Here is a 22,212-nt window from a genome sequence, read left to right on the forward strand (position 1 = left end):
ATTCAAGCCCCACCCTTCCTGGTCCCTCAGCTGTTATTGTCCTCTGCACCAAAATTACCTTTCATCTGTTTTGCATGAATTCCATATGTATCTATAAATGTGCACATTATCTCCCTTATTGAAATGTTGGCTCCATTGTGAATTTAGTTCAGGCATTTTGGAAAATCGTTTGGAACTATATCCAAAAAGCTATTAAGCTGGGCATTCCTTTTGCCCGGCAATACCTCTACTGGCTCTATACCACAAAATGATCAAAAAATGAGGCAAAGAACTTGTGTTCAAAAATATTTCTAGCAGCTCCCTATATTTGTAGTAACAAGGAACTGGAAACTAAGGGAACGCCCATCAGTTGGAGAGTGGCTGAACACGTTATTGCATATGAGTGGGGAAGAATATTACTGTGCTGTAAAAAATGATGAAAAGGATGGTTTCAGAGAAACCTGAGAAGATTGATATGAACTAATGCAGAGTGAAAGGCAGCTAGGTAGTACTAGGGGCTTAAGAGTCAGGCTCATCTTCCTGAGTTCAGGACTGATGAGAGTTGAAATCTGACCTCAAATATTTCCTAGCTGGGTGACTCTGGGCTTTTCGCTTAACCCTGTTGACCTCAGTTTCCTCATCTGTAAAATGAACTGTAAAATGAAATGGCAAACTACTCCAGTACCTCTGCCAAGAAAACCCCAAATGGGGTCATGAAGAGTTAGATAAGACTGTGTCCACATGGAATCTAGAGTTCCCAAACTTGTAGCTTAGTGAGATATGATGAACCCCAAGTTTAGAAATAGTTTGTAGGTTGGAGACCCCCAAAGCTTGTGCTTGTTCCCTGTTCCCGTGGGAATCCACCCTGAAGGGAATCTCAGGCTAGCAGTTGCAGACTGAATAATGGACCCCAGGGTAAATGCTAAATACCCTTTTGTCCTAGGTAGTCTTGCCCATTGTATCAGAGACCCGGTCCCAGGAAGGCACACCTGGGCAGGAACTATCTTTTAGTATCCATTGTGTAAGTAGCCCCTACCCCTACACCCTAGCCTCTAGCTATGATCCCTTTCTCTAGCTTGATTGTATCCGGTCAGTATAATGTCAATCATCTCTCCTGGCCCCTAGATCTTCCCAAATGGTATATAGGTTCCCCAATTTCCTTTGTCCCTAGGAGTGGTCATCTAGCGCGGTGGCACTCCCAGGGGAATCAGGGAGCAGAGCGAAGCAGTGTTCCTTTAGACTCTGCACAAGGCGCAGCTCTGCATAAGAGGCCAAGTAGCCCTCATCCCCCTTTCCCTTGATTAAAGAGTGGTTTTATGACTATTTAATAGTCCCGCGTTTTTTCTAAGTTAACAACTGAAAGGACTGATCAAAAAAATGTAGAGTAAAGCCGGCAAGAGAGAGCCAGAACAATTTATAGAATGGCAACAATATTGTAAAGACAAAGCTTTGAAAAACTTCAGAAATCTGATTTGCTGTTTGCCCTTCACAGCCTTTCATAACCAAGCCCTTTCCTCCCTTTCCAGGCTTACGCCTTAGTCCCTGACATCAATTCTTCCATCCATCCAGGCTGTTAGAGGAAGAAGACATTCCACCTCTCAGCTCCCAGCATTCCCTCTGGCTATCCCCCATTCCTGGAAGTCTCCCTATTCAGTTCTGCCTCCTGACTTCCCTAGCTTCCTTAAGTCCCAACTAAAATCCCTTCTTTTACTGGAAGCTTTATCCAACCTCTCTTAATCCTAGAACTTTCTCCATAATTATAGAGTTACTTTGCATACATTTCTTTACATATTGTTTCTCCCATTAGATTGTAAGCTCCTTGAGAGCAGGGGTGGTTTTTGATTCTTTTTGTACCCTCAGAGCTTAGCACAGTGCCTGGAACATAATAGGTATTTAATAAATGTTTATTTATTGATTGACAGATCAAAGTAATAACACAATACCAGAGAATTCCAGATGAAATATGTTACCTATCTCCTGAGAGAGAGTAGATGGACCCAGAGGGCAGATTATGATGTATTTTTTAATTATTTTTTGAAAACCCTTACCTTCTGTCTTAGAAGCAATACTGTGTATTGGCTCCAAGACAGAAGAGTGGTAAGGGCTAGGCAATGGGGGTCAAGTGACTTGCCCAGGGTCACACAACTAGGAAGTGTCTGAGGACAAATTTGAACCCAGGACCTCCTATCTCTAGGCCTGGCTCTCAATCCACTGAGCCACCTAGCTTGCCCTGTGATGTATTTTTTAAATTTTTCAGACACACCAAGAGGAATTTATTTTGCTTGACTATAAGCATCTCTAACATGGGTTTTGTTTTTTTGCTTTCTCACTGGGGGAAGGAGTGAAGGTCAAAGGGAGAGAATGTGGATATGAAAATAAAATAAAATAAAAATAAGTGAGGTGGGACTAGGTCAGGGATTCTTAAACTGGAGTCTGTGAACTTGATTTAAAATATTTTGATAGCTGTAATTCAACAGTTTCCTTTATTAACAAACAAATAACCTCTCCATCAATGTTATGACCATAGTTCCTGAGGACAGACCGTGATCTATGCTATAAGAGAGATGGATTCAAGATGAAGAATGAACCATACATTTTTGGTCATGGCCAGTGGGTAGGCCAATTTGATTTGCTTGACTAAGCAAATTAGTAACAAAGGCTTTATTTTTGTTTGCTTGTTTTCCAGTAGAAAAACAATAGAAGGAATGGGAGGGAGAGTAAATAAATGCTTGAATTTTTTGTTTACCTTCCCTGGCCCTGCAAATAAATAAATGGTTGCTGGGGGCAGCTAGGTAGCACAGTGGATAGGGTACCAGGCCTGGAGTCCAAAGGACTTAGGTTCAAATTTGGCTTCAGACATTTCCTAGCTGTGTGATTCTGGGAAACCACTTAACCCCAACTGCCTATCCCTTGCTACTCTTCTATTTTAGAATTGATATTAAGATGGAAGATAAGGGTTTTCTTAAATAAAAAAATAATTGGCAATTGAAAAAAAATTTTTTTCTTTAATCACTTCCTTAGGGGCAGCTAGATGACTCTGTTGATAAAGGACTAGGTCTGGAGGACTTAGGTTCAAATCTGTCCTCAGACACTTCTAGCTGTGTGACCCTGGACAAGTCACTTAACCCTCCACTGCCTAGCCCTTACCTTTCTTCTGTGTTGGAACCAATATACAGTATCAATTCTAAGATAGAAGGTAAGGGTTTCTTAAAAATACCTAGAATCAAATTGTTTGCCAGCTCCAGGAAAGGGGAAGAGATGGGAGGGAGGAAGACAATTTAGATCATTTAACTTGAGAAAACTTGTGTGGAATTTTGTTATTACTTGTCATTGGCAAAAATAAAAAATAAATCAAAGCAAAAAGTAAAATAAAGAGGCTGGCCATCTCCTAAAAAAAAAAAAAAAAAAAAAAGCCTGGTGCCAAGTGATGGAATGTTTTGAGGAAGGAACAGCAAAGAAGCCAGTGTCACTGGATCACAGAGTATGGGAAAGGTAGGGTGGGATGAGGGGCATGTTGTGAAGGGATCAGATGGCCAAGTGTTCCCCAAACCCATGAAGATGCTCCCTAACCCTGTGGGGCAGACTGCCAGGGCCCTACAGATATCACAAATGCCTTGAGTGAGGCCTGCTTTGAGGAGAAGCTGTTTACAGCCAATGTCTTCACATCTCCAGGAGACAGGACAAGATCAGTGCAAGGTTGGCCAGCAACCTGGGAGCTCACCTTCTGTTGAAGGTGGGTAAGCTGGCTCTGAGAACAGGGCAGGAGCCAGGCTGAACCCCTCTCCTCCCTTGGCTCTTTGGCCCCTGGCAGGCAGCAGGGGAAGTATGAGCTCATCCCTGAGACCCGTCCTGAGCAAAGCAGCCGCCAAAGCAGGAAAGCAGCCGGCTTCCCTGGGGCTCCTTCCTGGCTCTGTTCCCAGGTAGCTCTGCATGGAGCCTTTGATTGCTTACTTCCCCAGAGGTTTGTCTCAAAGATCTCAGCCATGAGAGCCCCCAGAGAGCAACTAGAGAGTTCAAGGTCCTCCACAATCTGGTGCCTCCCCACTGTTCTAGGTGAATTTTACCAATTCCCCTCCTTGAACTCTGTGCTCCAGCCAAACTGCACTGCTGTCTCTCTGTCTCTCTGCCTTTGTCTCTGCCTTTCTCTGTCTCTCTCTCTGTCTTTCTCTATCTCTGTCTTTGTCTGTCTCTGTATGACTCCGACTCTTTCTATCCCTATCACTCTCTCTGCCCCTAATAAATCCTGCTCTCTCTCCCACCTTCCTTCAGTTCAATTCTACAATCATTTACAAAGTACCTACTGCATGCCAGCCACTGTACTTGCACTGGGGACACAAAGATGCCAATAAAACTATCCCTGTCCTCAAGTTTACAATCTACACAGAAATACAGTCTATACCCTGGCAGGAAGTGCTAAATACAGTATATACAAATTCAAGGTAATTTCAGAAGCTCAAGAGAGCTAATAACTGGGGAGAGGCCTCAGGTGGGAGGGAGAAGGTAGGTGGCACCTCACCTAAGCTCTGAGAGGCAGCCTGGAGTAGTGGGGGCTAGAGAGCTAGATTTGGAATTGGGAAGACAAAGATCTGAAGACACCAGCTGTGAGATTCTAGGCAAAGCACTTTACTTCTACTGCCTCAGTATCCTCATCTGAAAAATGGAGATAATAATTGCACTTGCTTCCTGGAGTTGTTGTGGGATCAAATAAGAGCATATAGGTAAAGCCTTTTATAAACCTTAAAATGCTATTAAATTATTAGCTATGACTACTATTATTTTTTTTTCAAATCCTTACTTTCTGTCTTAGACAGAAGAGCAATAAGGGCGAGGCAACAGTAAATGACTTGCCCAGGGTCACACAGCGAAGAAGTATCTGAGGTCACATTTGAACCAAGGTCCTCCTGGTTCTAGGATTGTCTATCTACTGCCCTAACTAGGTGCTCCCAGCTGCTATTATTATTATGAAGGAAGCCAGGGAATTCTACAAGGCAGTAGTGAGGAGAAAGTGCATTCCAGAGATGAGGTGTACCTTATGCAAAGTGAGGGCAACAAGGAATAGGATGCCAGCTTCCTGACTAGCTGGTGGTGGTAAGCCCGGGATTGTTGAACTAGAGAACAAGCTCAATCAAGTTTTATTTAAGCTATTCCCTCTGCCTGCCAGGAATGTCTGCCATCTCCCTTCTCATGCTGAATGCCTATCCTGAGAGCCCAATTCTAGTGCCACCTTTTCCAAGAAACCTCCCCTTCCCCCTTTGCCCTCCCATACCACTTTGCTTTGTTAGTCTCCAATTATCATATGATATTGTCAATTTTACTTTTCTGTGTTTGTGTCCCATATTAAACTGTAATCTTCATTGAGGGCAGGAACCATGTTTTACCTAAATTTTCCATCCTTCCCATTCCAACCCCTAGCATAGCAGGCACTTAAAGAATGTTTGTTATAGTCTCTTAAATGTGTTGCCCTGAGGGAAGAAGCAGACCAATGGGTTTACAGTATCATTATTGTCAGTGATAATAATAATTATAATAGCTCACAGTACACAGAGCTCTAAGGGCTGTAAAGCCCTTTACATATCTTCTCTCTTTTCATCTTCACTACTGTCCTACGAATGGACTTCAGAATCCCTCTAGACTGGGAACTTCATGAAAGTCCTAGAGACAGACTCCCATGATCCAGGGAACTCCTGGAGTTTCTCTGGAAAGCACGGAGAGATCAGAGGGCAGCCAGATAGTACGGTAGATAGAGCACTGGTTCTGAGGTCAGGAAGACCAGAGTTTGAATCCAGCCTCAGACAACTACTAGCTCTGTGACCCCGTAAATAAGTCATTTCACTTGTCTGCCTCAGTTTCCTCATCTGCAAAATGGGGATAAAAGTAGCTCCTCCTAGGATTGTTCTAAGGATCAAATGAGATAACAAATGTAAAGTACTTCCTACAGTATCTAGTATATGATAATCACTATATAAATGTTAGTTATGGTGATGATGTGGGGAATGGCTCCTCTATGGTATATGATTCACTGACCAGCACTGAATTTAAGGTAAGGGAAATCAGAGACTGAATCTTACTTCTGATTTCAATTTAGGGTTAGAGAACTAAGGATGCTGTCAGAGCACATGACCTGACTATCTCTGGTCCTGATGTCTTATTCCTCTGGTTCCATTTCTTCTTCCCATTCAACTGTGTGTGGGACTATGCTATCAGCTCTTCTTATCCACTGTCACTCCCATCTCTGCGCCTTTGCACTGGCAATCTCCCATGCCTGGGATGCACTCCTTCCTTATAGAATCCCTCGTATCCTTCCAGACTCAGCTTAAGCATCATCTTGTAAATGTAGCCTTTACTGATCTCCATCCTTTCTCCTCCAAATGCTCATGTCCTCCCTTCAAAACTCTTGTATTCAATCACCTTGCATTTATTTATTTTGTAATTATTCTGAATCTACTTTACACACACACACACACACACACACACACACACACACACACACACACACATATATCCACACACATATAATGTATGTGGAGTCTCTCCCAGTAGAAAAAATTCAGGGATATTTCATTTCTGACATGGTATCCCTAGCACTTAGTTCGGTGCTTGGTACATAGTAGGCACTTACATCCTTGGATCCTTGGTGACCGATGGCTCCTGTGCTCTATCTCAGAAATCTCGTCCATTCTCACAGCTTTGACTATCCGGTAGCTGATTCCTGAAGCAACACCTTCAACCCTGACCATTTCTATACGTCTAACTTTGCCACTTGCATGTCAAAACTGACCATATCTAACATCTTATTGTTCCCAAAGCCAACTCTCCTTCTGGGCTTTCTTATTTTTGTCAAGGGCATTGCCCTCTTCCCAGGCCCCCAGATTTAAATCCTCTCTTCCTTTCTTTCCCTCCCTCTCTCCCTTTCAGCTGTAAAAATTAGGTCACATGCATAAGATCACACAGTCAACTGAAGGTGTGATGGAGCCTGGAGTCATGTCTCCTGGCTGTCACCTTGGCTTGTTTCATCCCTGGCCCTCTTTTATCCCACTTGACTCATGACTTGCAACCTTCCAACCTGTCTGGGCTCCTTTGGGAATTCTAGGCATGGAATCTCCTGCCCTATTCCGGTAGAGCTTTGAGCTTTGCCCCTGCACTCCTGGGATGGGAATTGACAGGGGTGGGTCTAGGTCTTCCTTCATTCCACACACATTTATTAACCACCTACTATGTGCCACATGAGAGATACCAGAGAGAAAGAGTCTCAGTGTCGAGGAGACCTGGGTTCAAGTGTGCTTCTGACACAGCAGGGATGTCAGCCAAGTCAGTGAGCCTCTCTGTGCCCTGGAGAAAGTGCTGACTGATATACGTAGAGCTCCTGAGCAGCTCCCTATGCCCATGAAATCACAGGTCCAGATTAAATACAAAGAGTGTCAGACTCTGTACTGTGAAATGGGTCTAAGAAGACAGAAATGAGCTAGTCCCGGCACTTAGGGAGTTTACATTCTAATGGGGGGAAATATGCATAAAGTATATGAAAAATATTTATAAACTACTTAGAAAGTTCTGAGCCCTCTACAAAAAAAGGCTTCGAGGAGCACACATTGCTCTGCCCTCCAAGAAACCAAGGGTGCCAATAGCCAAAGAAAATGCTTACCCCAGCACATGTAGACACACTGGCTCTGTGTTCTATGAACGCTCATCCTTTGGGGTGAATCCTTCCTCAGACACTTAATTATTAGCTGCCTGACCCTGGCTAAGTCATGTAACCTCTCAGAGCTCAATAGAGCCTTGATTCTAATTTTGTTTAATAGAAATGTCAACAATACCTGTAAGGGCTAATCTTGCAGAGATGCGGAATGGATGCAGTGAATACAAAGTCAGCCTCTGAACCAGGTAAACATGGGTTTGGGTCCTAACACATATGATGACTCTGGGCAATTCCTAAATCAAAGTTGCTGAGAAAGTGTCAACTCCTATTGGTTAGAGGGATGAGGAACTCGAGTTCTGGAAAAGCTAAGAGAGGCACCAGGAGTACTGTCTGTCAGGTGTCCCTCCTACCCAATAGCTGTCCTTCTCCCCCAAACTAATAATAGCTAGCATTTATAGAGATCCTACTATGTGCCAGATACCATGCTAAGCACATTACAAATATTATCTCATTTGTTCTTATCACAACCCTGGGAGGCAGGTGCTATTATTATCCCCATTTTACTGTTAAGAAAACTGAGGTCGAGGAGACTAGGTGGCCCAGTGGATAGAGTACCAGGCCTGGAGGCAGGAGAACTTGGGCTCAAATCTGGATTCAGATCCTTCCTACTTGTGTGACCCTAGGCAAGTCACTTAACCCATTTGCCTAGCCTTGACCTGTCTTAAAAGAGTTGTTACTAAGACAGAAAGTAAGGATAAAAAAAAAAAGGAAAGAAAAAAAGAATAATGAGGCAAATTTTGGTTAAATGAATTATCCAAGGCTGCATAGTTACTAAGTGTCTGAAGCTAGATCTGACCTCGGGTTTTCCTGACTCTAGGCCCAGTGCTGGCAGCTATGCCAGATGAAGAATCCCTCTGATTTGGCTTGGACAAGGGGAATGAGGGGCACTGATGAGGAATGGCCACAAAGACAGACCTCAACACCTTCCCCAACTGTGGCTAAATCATGTCAGCCACTGGTTCCAGCAAACGTCCCCAAGGGAGCCTGTCCCTGAATGTTCTCCACAGAGAGGCAATGGGACCTTTAGCTGCCCAGAGGAACACAGCCATCAGCCCAAAGGGACTGGGAGGAGGGGAGGGGAGCACTCCCCAGGTCCTCCTCTTCACACACTTTTGCCCACAGATCTGGAATTGCTCAGTGGCATGAGAAGACGTGGCAAAGACAGGCTTTTTTGAATGGCCTCTCACTCTACCCTCAACTATTGCATTCCTGCCTAGCTAGTTAGCGTTTCTATAGCTTAAGGTTTGCAAAGCATTTGACAAATAGTATATCATTTGATCCTCACATCAACCCTAGGAGGAGGTAGATGCTATTATTATTCCCATTTTACAGATGAAGAAATTGAGGCAAACAGAGTGATTTGCCCAAGGTCACACAGGTAGTATGTGCCTGAGGCACAATTCCAACTTGGTCTTGTTTACTCCAAGTCCAGCCCTCAATTCACCTCACCACCTAGCTCCCTTATAATGCCATATGCTCCAGAATTCATCCCTGCCTTGTCCTTCAGAGCCTCCATCCCAGGAGCCTTTTCCCAAAGGCTCACTAGGACCTCTCTTCAGAAGTGTTGCTTTTCAGTCACTTATCTGTGTCCAATTCTTTGTAACTCCATTTGGGATTTCTTGGCAAAGTTACATTTGGAATGGTTTGCCATTTCCCTCTCCAGCTCATTTGATGGATGAGGCAAATGGGGTTAAATAATTTCCCCAGGATCACACAGCTATTAAGAATTCAAATCACATTTGAACTCAGGTCTTCTGACTCCAGGCCCCAGGATCTTTTCAGTGTGCCACCTACCCACCCCTCTCTTCAGAAGGAGGTCTTCAGAACTAGGTTGTGAGACATACCCACGAGAAAAATCCAACTTGCGGATTTATGGGCAGGATCCTGCAGGCTCGTGCTTTTGTGTCTGCCTCCTATAACAGAACTTCCCCTAAGCTCAGTGTCAGAACCATAGCATGTTGCTAAAGAAAATCTGAGACCCAGGAAGATGAGGTCTAAGAAGTGAGGATAAGGAAGGTGGGCCTCTCTGAGGATATCCCTCAGGTAGTGTCTTATTGGAGACAGAGTCCTGGACCGAGTGGCCTGAAGAAGGGATTTTTTAAAAAACCCTTACCTTCTGTCTTGGAATCAATACTGGGTATTGGCTCCAAGGCAGAAGAGTGGTAAGGGTAGGCAATGGGGGTCAAGTGACTTGCCCAGGGTCACACAGCTGGGAAGTGTCTGAGGACAGATTTGAACCTAGGACCTCCCGTCTCTAGGCCTGACTCTCTCAATCCACTGAGCTACCCAGCTGCTCCCCAGAGAGGGATTTCTTAAGGCATCTTCTATGTGTGAGGCACCCATAGTTACTGAGGAGAAACAGCCTTTGCCCTCAAGGTTTTCCATTCTCCTAGGCCAGCAATTCTCAAAGTCTGCTCCCGGGACCTTTTTAGGGGTCTGTTAGGTGGAAACTATTTTCATAATAATACTAACTATTAAAAAAACTCTTCCCTTTTCCAGCTACATATCTGCGTGAGACTGCATTTTCTTCCTATACTTCAAAAAACTTCTTGCAACAGACTGTAATGCAGAAGAATCTAACAGAATCCAACTGTCTTCAATTCAGAAAGACATTAAAGAGATTTGCCAAAATATGTAAAACAATATCACTGTTCTTTCTACATTTTTTGTTTCAGAAATGTATTTTCATTTAAATGGTCTTGTTATTTTAAAGTGGAGACATAAATAAATGTTTACAATTTGACAGTTTTAATTTCTAATACGATCAGTATCGCTAGCTGTAACCCACATAAACAAAGGCTCTTTGCCAGGTTTTTTTTTTATATCATTTTTAAAAGTAAGAAGGGGTCCTGAGACCAAAATGTTTGAGAACAAATGGCTACTGACTTAGGGGAGAGAACATGTAAACAGATAAATAACTGCAAAATAATTCAAGGAGAAGAGAGAATGCTAATAATAAGGGAAAACAGGAAAAGTACATGACCTGAGCCTTGAAGGAAGCTAGGGACTCAGAAGGGAGAGAAGGAAGGAGCAAGTGCATTCCCAATTTGTGGAAGTGCCTGCACGGATCTGAGAGACAATGCTGTGTAAAGGGAACAGCACGTAGACTAGGTTAGATGGACCATAAATGTGGAGGGAGGGGGACAGGAAGGGAGGGAATGTTCAGTTACTCTGGAAAGATGGTCTGGAGAAAAACTGTAAGAGTCTTTCAGGACCATCAGAACAGCTTTGACTTGTCTTAGAGACAATAAGGAATCAGTGAAGATTCTTGAGGTGGGGAGTAACAAGGTCAGGTCTGTGCTTTGTAAGAGGATTTGAACAATTTGCAGAGAATGAAGGGATAGGAGGCAGAGAGACCAATTCATATCCCAGAACAACAGAATCTTCAAGGTGGAAGGCTCCTTGGTATTTTTGCTGTGCCTAAAGTAGAAATCCCTCTACAACCTGAGAAGCAGCCAGCTAGTCTCTGCTTGAAGACTTCTAGAAACAGGGAACTGACTAATTCTCAGAGCAGTCCATTCTACATGTGAACAGCTCTAATTGTTAGGGCAGCCAGGTGGTACAGTGGCGTAGTCAAATCTGGCCTTAGACACTTAATAGCTGTGTGACCCTGGACAAGTCACTTAACTTGTTTGCCTCAGTTCCTCACTTGGAAAATAAGCTGGAAAAGAAAATGGCAAATCATTCCAGTATCTTTGCCAAGAAAACTCCAAAATGGGGTCATAGAAAGACCATCACAACTGAAATGACTGAATAACAACAAACTGTTAGGAAGGTTTTCCTCACCCAGAACTGAGGCCCAACTCCCTTCAGTCTCCCCCTACTTCTTCCAAGAAGAAGCCTAATCTCCTTTCATGACAGCCCTTCAAATACTTCCACAGAAACTCAGAATATCAGAGCTGGAAGACACTTGAAGACAGCTCTCATATCCTTACGGCTTTTCCAAGCTAAAAATATTCCACAGTTCCTTCAACTGATTTTATTACTTTATATTCTTATTTCTACCTTATTTTTAAGATTTAGTGTTATAATTCTGTGTGTGTGTGTGTGTGTGTGTGTGTGTGTGTGTGTGTGTTCCCTTACCAAACCTACTCCTTCCCTCCTCATACTATGGATTCCAGAAGGGCAGGGGCCACGTCTATTTATTTTTGCATCCTTTATGGCAGGGGTCGGCAACCTTTTTGGCCGTGAGAGCCATAAATGCCACATTTTTTAAAATGTAATTTCGTGAGAACCGTGCAGTGCTCACAGTGTGCGCTCCTGTAACAGCGCCTGAAAAAAAATGGACTTTATGGCTCCTGCAGAAAGAGCCACATCTGGCCCTCAAAAGAGCCAGATAAGGCTCGAGAGCCATATGTTGCCGACCCCTGCTTTATGGTATCCGGCCCAGGGCCCTACTCGATAAATATTTGTTGAATACATGATACTATTTAGATAAGTAGTTCTGCAAGGTTAGTGACCACAGCTAATGCTCACCGAATCCCCCGGGTCCTTAGTATGTTCCCCCTGAGTAAGGAGGTCTATGAGACAGGCCTTACCATCATGGTTGGCGTTCCCCAGTGTCCATGGCTCATCAGAGTCAAAGTGAGTGTCTCCACCAATCCCAGGGCCAGGGAAGTAGGCATGGGCTAGGAAACCCCCTTCACCATCAAAGGGGGAGCTGTCGCCGTGGAAACCAGAGGCAAAGAAAATCATGATGTCTGCTTCCTTGCGGTCACTTTTAATCTCATGGTAGGGAACCTCCTCAAACGTCAGTGGGGTGACCTTCTGCCACACATCAAAGGCCTGGCGGATAGCTTTCCGTGTGTCCAGCTCGCCTACTTTGGGAGTGTAGTTGTGAATGCTGGTGAGAAAGCAAAAGGTCAATGAGGGCGAGGTAGACTCTCCCAGGACTCAGGATAAGGCCATGAGGATACGACCTGACTGTCTGCAGGCCTGACCTCCTGGCCTCTTTCTCCTCTTCTCTCTCTGGATCCACTTCTCCCTCCCGCTTCCCAAAGATGCCAATCATACTAAATCCCCAGGATCTGAATTGGACGGTCACATCCATCCTCTCATCTGATCTTCGGGGGAAGGGAGGTATTTTTGAACTTCTTAGGAGGGAAGCTAGGGTAGAGCGGAAAGTACAGTATTCTGGTCTTGTGGTCAGGAGACACCCTGTTCAAAGACTGCGTAAGGGAGTTTGCCAGCTGTGTGACCATGGGCAAATCATTTAATCTCTCTAAACCTCAGTTTCCTAATCAATAAATTGAGGATAATAATACCTACTTCACAGGGCTGTTTTGAGAATCTAATAAGATGATGTATATAAATACTTGATAAACCTCAGAATGCTAATATGAATGTGTTACTATTATTTTCAGAAGACAAAAAATGAGGTCCAGAGCATTCAATACCCTTGCCCAAGCTCACACAAGAAGTCAGTGGGAGACTTGGGACTAGAACCCAAGACCTCCTAACTCAGCTCCCAAGACTTCCTGACTTGCACACTGACTCCTAAGGAAGAGAAGCCAAGTTTCTGCCAGTTGGTTCTTTCTGTGAGAATAAAATTGAATGAATACTCTTGATATTTTAATTTAAAGGATTTAATAATAACAAAAATTAGAAAGGGATTCCTTCAGCCAAGTGAACAGAGCACAGAGCCAGAGATTCACACTTGCTGTGCTTTACCAAAGCAAAAAGCCCAAAAAGAGCCCCACTGATTGGGTCTCAGCCAAATTTATCTCTCAAACGTAATGACGTAAAGTGAGCACGTTAACTTAAAAGGATGCAGCTCAGGTGCATCAACTTTCCACCTACACACTTCTAAGGTCCTATTCTTGGATAAGAATCAACTGTGGGCCCTGGATATGATGTCCAGTCTAGGCCCTGGCACTGAGCCCTGGAAATTAGTTGGGGGAACCTAAGGTTATCCAGCTCCTGCTTCCAGTCATAGAATCACATAATCTGATGTCATCAGATCTCATTGGTCCCTGAACAAGAATTCTCTCATCGATATTCCAACAAATGGCCATCCAGCCTCTTCTGGTAGACCTCCAGGGACAGAGAGTTCACCTCCAAGACGACTCGTTGCACTTTTAGACAATACAAATTTTCAGTGGGTTCACTATTCTATGGATTGGAGCCTGCCTCCCTGTAAATCACTATTTTGTTCCTGGTTCTGCTCCATGGATGAATCAGAACATCTCTCTCAAACGGTCCTTAAGATACTTGAAGACAGCAATTGTACAGTCCCCCATCTCCTCTTCCTTCCACTAAGTCTTCTCTGTCCAACTCTAGTTCTTTCAACCAGTCTTTCCATGGCATGATCTCTAGTGCTCGAAGCATATTAGTCATCCTCCTCTGAATGCTTCAGAAGATATGCTTTCTGACCCAGACTCAACAACCCAGAGAATCATGCCTCAAGACAGACTCTGAGATCACACCTATCAGATCCCAGCATGAGCTGGAGCCCAGCTCCATAATACAATATTATATAATGATCACACCTTGTCTGTCAGGGTAGGACTGGTAAGGGTTGGGGCTGCGGTTGGGGCAGGGACAGGAGGCAGCCAAGGATTGGTCTAATCCAGTGATGGGCAAACTACGGCCCTTGGGCCAGATGCAGCCCCCTGAAATGTTCTATCTGGGGCGACATTATTCCTAATCTGACGAATACAATGAGTAGGATACAATACAATGAAACTTCAAAAACTCTACCTTAGAAACAGACTGACAGATGAGCATTTCCTTTTCTTTGGCCCCTCTTTAAAAAGTTTGCCCATCACTGGATCAGATCCAGGTTTAAAGGAAGCTCTATAGCCCTAAGACACTCCTAAATAGAGTCTCTTGACTGAGTGTGTGGGATACCCATTAAGTGAGAGGCAGGGCCAGACTCAGGGACTTATATAGAGCTGGAAAAGGTCTGTGATCATCCAATCCAAAACCATTTTACATACTCAGAATCCAAGGCTTGGAGAAAAGGGGCTTTTCTCACGCAGGAAGAAGGAAGCAAAGTCAGGAGTCAAAGTAAGGTCCTCTGACTTCAAATCCAGCCTCCTTCCACCAGGCTATGTAATACCCACATCCCACATTCCTGGTCCTTCTACCCCATGGAGCATTGATTCCATCCAGACTGAGGATAACGGTCAAAACCCAGTTAGCCGTGGGGCTCCAGGGGCCAGAAGCTGCCACATTTTCCTCTGGAAGTGAGAGGAGCCAGACCCAAAGGATCAGAGTAAGATAGTGGGGCTTACCTGTACGTGATGTGTTTTTGCCTCCACTTCTGCCCCGTCAGCGCATAGCGCTTATTCCTGCGCCGGCGGCTCAGGTGGGGGTGATCAGGGACACCGCAGCGAGGCTTCTTCATCCACCTAGGCAGAGAGCACATACGTGTTCACACTGGCCAGAGAGCTTAAGAGTCAGAAGCCAAAGTCAATGGTAGAAGGGGCCTTAGCGATCCCCTGGAAGGGTAGGGCATTGCAGTGACCAGACAAGCACATAAATGGGAACCTGGAAAGCTAGGTTTGAATGGCATGAATGATAGGGCTTATGGGCTTGGGAGTCAGGGAGTCTTGGGTTCAAACCTCCACCTCAGACACTTAGTAGCTGAGTGTCCCTTGGCAAGTCTCAGTTTCCTCATCTCTAGCATAAGGAGGCTGGACTCAATGGTCTCTAAGGCCCCTTCCATCTCTAAATCTATGATCTAATGATCCTATCCCAGCTCACTCATTTATAACTTCTGAGCATCTATTCATATATTTTGTCTCCTTCTATAGCTCCTTGAAGATCGGGATTTGGGCATCTAGGGAATCTCACCTAAGGAATTTATCACTTTTGTGACTTTGGGCAAAAAGTTCATCTCTTTCAGTCACAATTTCCTCATCTATAAAGTAGAGATAATAACACCTACTGTAAAGTACTAGTTAATATTATTATTATATCTCTTTGAATCCTTGGTGCCTATTGCAGTGCTTGGCAGAGAGTAGGTACCTAATCACAGTATGGTGTTGAATGATGGATCACTATGCCTTTGGTTGAGCCCCTGAAGTTTCCCAGTGTCCAAATCTGTAAAGTGAGAATAATAATATCTGCTCAGCCTCCACTACAGAATTTTTAGGGGTTGCAAATGGATGCAAAGGATTTTGTAAGCATAATTGTGAGACGTTATTGGCCTTAATTTTACATAGGAAGAAACTGAAGTGGGTACAATTTGCTCAAGGGTACCTAAGTCAGTAGCAAAGCCTGGACCAGAATGCTGCTTTCCTGTCTTTTAGACAAACTTGCCACCCATCTGTGTCCCATAGCTCAGTGTGGTTTTCTAGGTCCTTTTATGAAGAGAGGAGAAGTTCTTCTTCCATGTCTTTCCCTACCACTGTAGCCCATACAAGAAGCACTGTGCACAGGACACATGGGCAAATGCCTATGGACAGTCTGGGATAGCTTTTGAGTTGTTCCTGATAGAGCTAACCTAGTACAGGTGGCATGGACAGGCTGACTGGATGCTCGTGTCCTCATGAACAGCCTTGGGAGGTGGTGGAGTTGTCAAAGATCCTGGGATCTGGCCTTCAAGAACTTAAGCTTTGTCAGCCCACCCAGGGAGATCAGGCTCTAGAGAATGGAATTCCACTAACCAACCCCACAAGACTAATTAATAAACCAGATGACGGTGTATTAACTTATGCTGTGAAATATTCCTGGCTGGCCCCAGAACCAGCCCCATCTAAATGCTCAGGGTTCTGCCTCTGGTGGGTCGGCCCACTCAAGAGACCCAATTACAGAGTCAGAAGGTTACTTGGCAAGCATAGAATCAGAAGAGAGCTGATTATTCTTAAGGGAAATTTCCAACCAGTCAGGCTGTCCTTCTCCACTCCAGGGGCTTGTTGAAGAAACTGATATGAGGAAACTACAACTAGGTGGCACAGAGGATTGAACACTGGGTCTAGAGCCAGGAAGACCTGAGTTCAAATGCAGTCTCAGAGACTAGCTGTGTGACCTCTGGGTAAGTCACTTGACTGCTGTCTGCCTCATTTCCCTCAACTGTAAAATAGAGATAATAATAATAATAATAATAATAATAATAATAATAATCTCTCAGAGTTGTTGAAACTAACTGCAGGCCCAGATTAAATTAGATAACATTTGTAAAATGCTTAGTATAGTGCAATGCATATTGCTGGCACTTAATAAGTCTATCCATATTTCCTCCCTCCCTCCCTCCCTCCCTCCCACCCTTCCTTCCTTCCTTCCTTCCTTCCTTCCTTCCTTCCTTCCTTCCTTCCTTCCTTCCTTTCTTCATTCTTTCCTTCATCCCTTCCTTCCTTCCTTTCTTCCTTCCTTCCTTCCATGAAGGATACCCAGTAATAATTCAAGGAGATGGGTGATGGAGTGTTGTGTGTGAAGAATAGCAATAAAGCCAATTTGACTAGACCAAGAACACTGGAAAGGGAAGTTAGAGTCAGGTTGTGAAGGACTCCCAGAATCATCTCAGCAAGGTAAGACTCCTGTGCATTATAGCAGTCCCCAGGAATGGTGCTATAAGACAATGAGGCTGTAATGGTTTGTCCCCAGCCCTATTCCTTGGGGGTAAGGGTGGATCCCAACTTGAGAAGACACCTAGCAATCTTTTAAAAATAATTTTTAAATGGGGGGCCACTCAGTGACGCAATGGATTGTCAACCTAACAGAGTTGACGGAGTCTGAGGCCTTGAATCAGGAGATCCTGGATTCAAATCTGGCCTCAGACACTTCCTAGCTATATGACCCTGGGCAAGTCATTTAACTCCATTTGCCTAGCCCTTGCCCTTTGGTCTTAGAAATGTTACTAGGGCAAAAGGTAAGGGTTTAAAATAGTAATAAGAAAGATTATCAATACCTTTTGTTCATATACCGCAGTCATTTCCAGATGCACCATTTAACCTCTAATAAGCTATCCTTTGTAACAAAAAAAGTTAAATAAAACCAACTGATATATTATTCTTTATTTACTCTTATAATGCATGTAATATTCAGTACCCATAATGCCCCACCTCTCTAGTGAAAGGTGGGTAATGTTCTCCAGGGCCAAGAGTGGTACTAAGGACTACTCAGACTTTGGTTTCCTTTCAGTGTTATTGTTGTTTACATTATTGTAGAAAGCATTTGAACTCGGGTCTTCCTACCCAAAGGCCCAGAATTCTATAACCTAGCTGCCTTGAATGCTCCTTATCTCTGCCTCTTAGGAATCCTTATTTCCTTAGAAACTCAGCTCAAACACCACTTTCGGTCCACAGGACTCCTTTCTTCATTCCACCCCCTACCCCAGCTAGTGATGGTCTTCTCTCCTTTTCCCCACCTCTCAAATTACTTGTAACTATTTTACATGCATGCACACACATATATATAAATATAAAAATATATGCATATATATATATACACACACACACATATATATATATATATATATATATGTATGTATATGTTGTCTACCTTAAGTTCCTCTAAGACAGGAAGTATTTGTCTATCTTGTTATCTCCAGCACTAAACGCAGTGCTTAGCACATAGTGGGTACTTAATAAATATTTGTTGATTAACTGTCACACTTATAAGGTCAGTAGGACTTTAAAAAAAATTCTTACCTTCCATCTTAGAATCAATACTATGTATTGATTCCAAGGCACAAAAACATTAAGGGCTAGGCAATGGGGGTAAAGTGACTTGTCCAGGTTCACAAAGCTAGGAAGTGTCAGAGGCCATATTTGAACCCAGGACTTCTCATCTCTACGTCTGGTTCTCTATCCACTGAGCCATGTAGCTGCCCCCTTCAGAGGAACTTTCACAAACCATCTTTTCAAATTGGTTATTTCTGCCTATTTCAGAGGATGACACTTTTGAGCCTGGTACTTAAATCTTGGAGACAATTTCTAGTTGGAAATTATAGTTTGCTCCCCTCCTCATGTACTGACTTGTTCTATGGTCTCCCTAGTTGGGTGATAAATGTTGAGAGAGCAAGTACTATGTCTTCTGCATATTTGTGTCCCCTAGTCAGAAAGTCAGTCAAAAACATGTATTAAGCTCCTACTATGTGCCAGGCCTCAGATACTTACTAGTTGTGTGACCCTGGGCAAGTCACTTAACCTCTGTTTGCCTAAATCCACTGGAGGAGGAAATGGCAAAACCACTTCAGTGCCTTTGCCAATAAAACCCAAAAGACAACATTGGTGAGCTATGGCGCATGGGGTTCACAAAGAGTTATAAACAACCAAACAACTAAAGGACAACAACAGAATGTGCCAAGCACTGTGCTAGGCATTCAGCATACAAAGAAAGATTTAAAAGCTTTCAAGAAGCTCACAGCCTAATGAAGGAGCAGCATGCAAACAACATGTACAAACAAGCTAAATACAAGATGTATATGAAATAATCACGAGAGGGAAGGCAGTGGAATTATGGGAAATCAGTAAAGGCTCCCTGTAGCAGGTAGGCTTGGGACATAGTAGGTGCTCACTGTGTATTGGTGGGAGATTGACAGACTCCAGTAAAATGTTTAGAAGCCCTGGGCTGGGATTAGGAGACCTGGGTTCTAGTTCCAACTTATTACCAATTCACTATGACCACAGGCAAGTCATTCTCCCTCTGCAGGCCTCAATTTTGCTACATCTCTAAATCAGAGATAATCCTTGCCTTCATGGCATTGTAGCCAGAAAGCCAACCTGGGAATCAGGAGGCCTGGGTTCAAATTCTTTCATTGACATATACTAGTAATTTTACAGTGATTTGAGCAACTGTCTAAGACTATAAGTTTATAGACATGTTCTTTTTTTTTTTAAACCCTTACCTTCCATCTTGGAATTAATATTATGTATTGGCTCCAAGGCAGAAGAGTGGTAAGGGCTAGGCAGTGGGGGTTAAGTGACTTGCCCAGGGTCATACAGCTAGGTAGTGTCTGAGGTCACATTTGAACCCAAGACTTCCCATCTCTGGGTCTGGCTCTCAATCCGCTGAGCCACCCAGCTGCCCTCAGTATTGATTCTAAGGCAGAAGATCATTTGAGGACTAGGCAACTGGGATTAAATGATTCACCTAGGGTCATGCCGCTAGGAAGTGTTTGAGGTCATATTTGAACCCAGTTCCTCCCAATTCCAGACCTGGATCCCTATCCACTGTGCTACCTAGCTGCCCCCCAAACAAGTTCTTGATAGTATCAGGGGAAAGGGGAAAGGAATAAGCATTTATATAGCACCTACTATGTTCCAGGAACTGTGATAAGCCCCTTTTCAGATATCTTCTTTGATCTTTACAACAATCCTGGGAGATAGGGACAAATATCCCCATTTTATAGTCAAGAAAACTGAAGCAACAGGGGTAAAGCTACTTGCCTGGGGTCACACAGTAAGTAAGTATCTGAGGCCAAATTTGAACTCAGGTCTTCCTGACTCCAGACCCAGCGCTCTATCCACTAGTCACCAGCTGCCTTTGTGGCTGAAGTTTTCCACTCCAGAAATTCTTTATACTGATGAAACCACAGGGCTAGACCAAAAATAAAAATAAAAACACTCTATCTCATAGGGAGAAATGCTTTGTGAACCTTCAAGTGCTAGAGAAACTATTATTACTGTTATTTTTGTCATCTCCTTCTAATTCCTCTGAATTGTTCCCTGGTTGTTTCACTGGTCTATATCCAGTCTCCCCACTCAGTTGAGTTTCTTGAAGGAAGGAAAGGGGGTCTCCAGCTCCTTGAAGACTTCCATAATGAAATGGCCCACAGAGATAATCTGGTCCAACTCTTACCTGCAGGACCTGAATCCCCTCTAGATCCTCTCTAAGAAACTGTCTTCTGGGGGGCAGCTGGGTGGCTGGGTGTCTCAGTGGATTAAGAGCCATATCTAGAGACAGGAGATCCTGGGTTCAAATCTGGCCTCAGACACTTCCTAGCTGTGTGACCCTGGTCAAGTCATTTAACCCTTATTGACTAGCCCTTACTATTCTGCCTTAGAACCAATACATAGTATTGATTCTAAGGTGGAAGGTAAAGATTAAAAGAAAGAAAGAAACTAGCTTCTAGTAACACTAAAATATATTCATTGAAGGGGAAATTCCCTACCTATCAAGGCAGCAGCTTTTGTTTCTTTCAGCAATGAACCTAGGAGGAGGTATAGAGAAAAAGCACTTCTTTGTGTGTACTTGGTATCTTGGTATCTTTTCTGTGTTTCTTTTGTTTCTTCTGAGTAAAATAAAGTTCTTTTGTGGCAGCTGGGTGGCTCTGTGGATTGAAGACCACCCTAGAGATGAGAGATCCTAGGTGCAAATTGAGATTCCTAGCTGTGACCCTGGGCAAGTCACTTAACCTCCATCATCTAGCCTTTACTGCTCTTCTGCCTTGAAACCAATGCACGGTTTTGATTCTAAAACATTAGGTAAATGCTTTTATTAAAAAAAAAAAAAAAAAAAAAAGTAAGCTCCTTGGGGACAGGAGTAATTTTGTTTTTTTAATCTTTGAATCTCCTCCCAAGATGCCAAGCATCCAGTAGGCACTTAATAAATGCCCTGTTGAATGAATACATAAATGCTTTATAGCATGAATGGAAAGTCTTGACCTAACTGGAGGAGACAGTTAAAATGTCATTGGATTTAATAGTCTCTGAACACAGCAGGAGCACAATAAATACTTATGGGTTGACTAAGTTATTTCTCTCCCTTAACAGGATCAAAGATCTACATTTGAAAGGACCTTCAGAGGTCATCTGGACCAATCTCCTCGTTTTACAACTGAGATCAAGGAAGTAAAGGGAAATGCCCAAAGTAACAAAGAGAGTGTCAGAGGTACATTTGACCCACATCCTTTGACTAGAGTTCATGTTCTTTCCACTGTACCACAATGCCTTTTTTTAAGGGGCACAGTGGGCCTGAACAGACTTTAATCCATTGTTGTTCAAGCATTTTTTCAATCATGTCTGGTTCTTTGTGACCCCATTTTGGATTTTCTTGGCAGAAATATGATAGAAGCCTTTGGCATTTCCTTTTCCTGCTCATTTTACAGATGTGGAACTGAGGCAAACAAAGTTACATGTCTTGCCCAAAGTCAAACAGTTAGTAAGTGTCTGAGGTCAAATTTGAACTCAGGTCCTCCTGATTCCAGGACCAGTGCTTTATCCAGCTACCCCCAAAGCTGCCTTTTAAATATAAATCTTAGATTGTGAGTTAAGCTGACCTATTAATCCCTGGACTTCCTCTTCCAACTATAGATTAATCTGGAGATAATTTGGAAATGCCTCTCTGTGCCTCAGTTCCCTTAACCACAGATCACCTTCCCTCAGCTCCCAAACACACCAGAAAAGACTGACAGACAGGCAAGTGGGAGATGCTTTCTTACCTACCTAGATCATCCCCTCTGCCTCCTCCCACCATCTGACTGCCCTTAGCTGAACCCCAGCCAATGTGCCTGTGTCTTTCTGGAACAGAGAAGAAACTAAGGCCAGGTGGCCCCTCAGTGGTGGCCGTCTCCCTGCCATGTGATGCTCTGCTGTGCCTACCCATCCCAGGCCTCAAAATAGCCCTGGCTTCTGTAAGGCAGCCTCAGT

At 43.6% G+C, this 22,212-nt stretch overlaps 1 protein-coding gene across 1 annotated transcript in view; it reads right to left on the minus strand.

Moving 5' to 3' along the window:
- Positions 1-22,212, minus strand: part of MMP24 (matrix metallopeptidase 24) — a 56,564-nt gene that overhangs the window by 27,231 nt on the left and 7,121 nt on the right. Inside the window, exons 3-4 of the mRNA XM_044659805.1 lie at positions 14,911-15,027; positions 12,214-12,518 (exon numbers count right to left, since the gene is read on the minus strand). Coding sequence (XP_044515740.1) covers positions 12,214-12,518; positions 14,911-15,027 — 422 coding nt within the window. The remainder of the gene's footprint in view (positions 1-12,213; positions 12,519-14,910; positions 15,028-22,212) is intronic.

Source organism: Gracilinanus agilis, chromosome 2 (genome assembly GCF_016433145.1).
Source record: "Gracilinanus agilis isolate LMUSP501 chromosome 2, AgileGrace, whole genome shotgun sequence".
Taxonomy (NCBI): Eukaryota; Metazoa; Chordata; class Mammalia; order Didelphimorphia; family Didelphidae; genus Gracilinanus; species Gracilinanus agilis.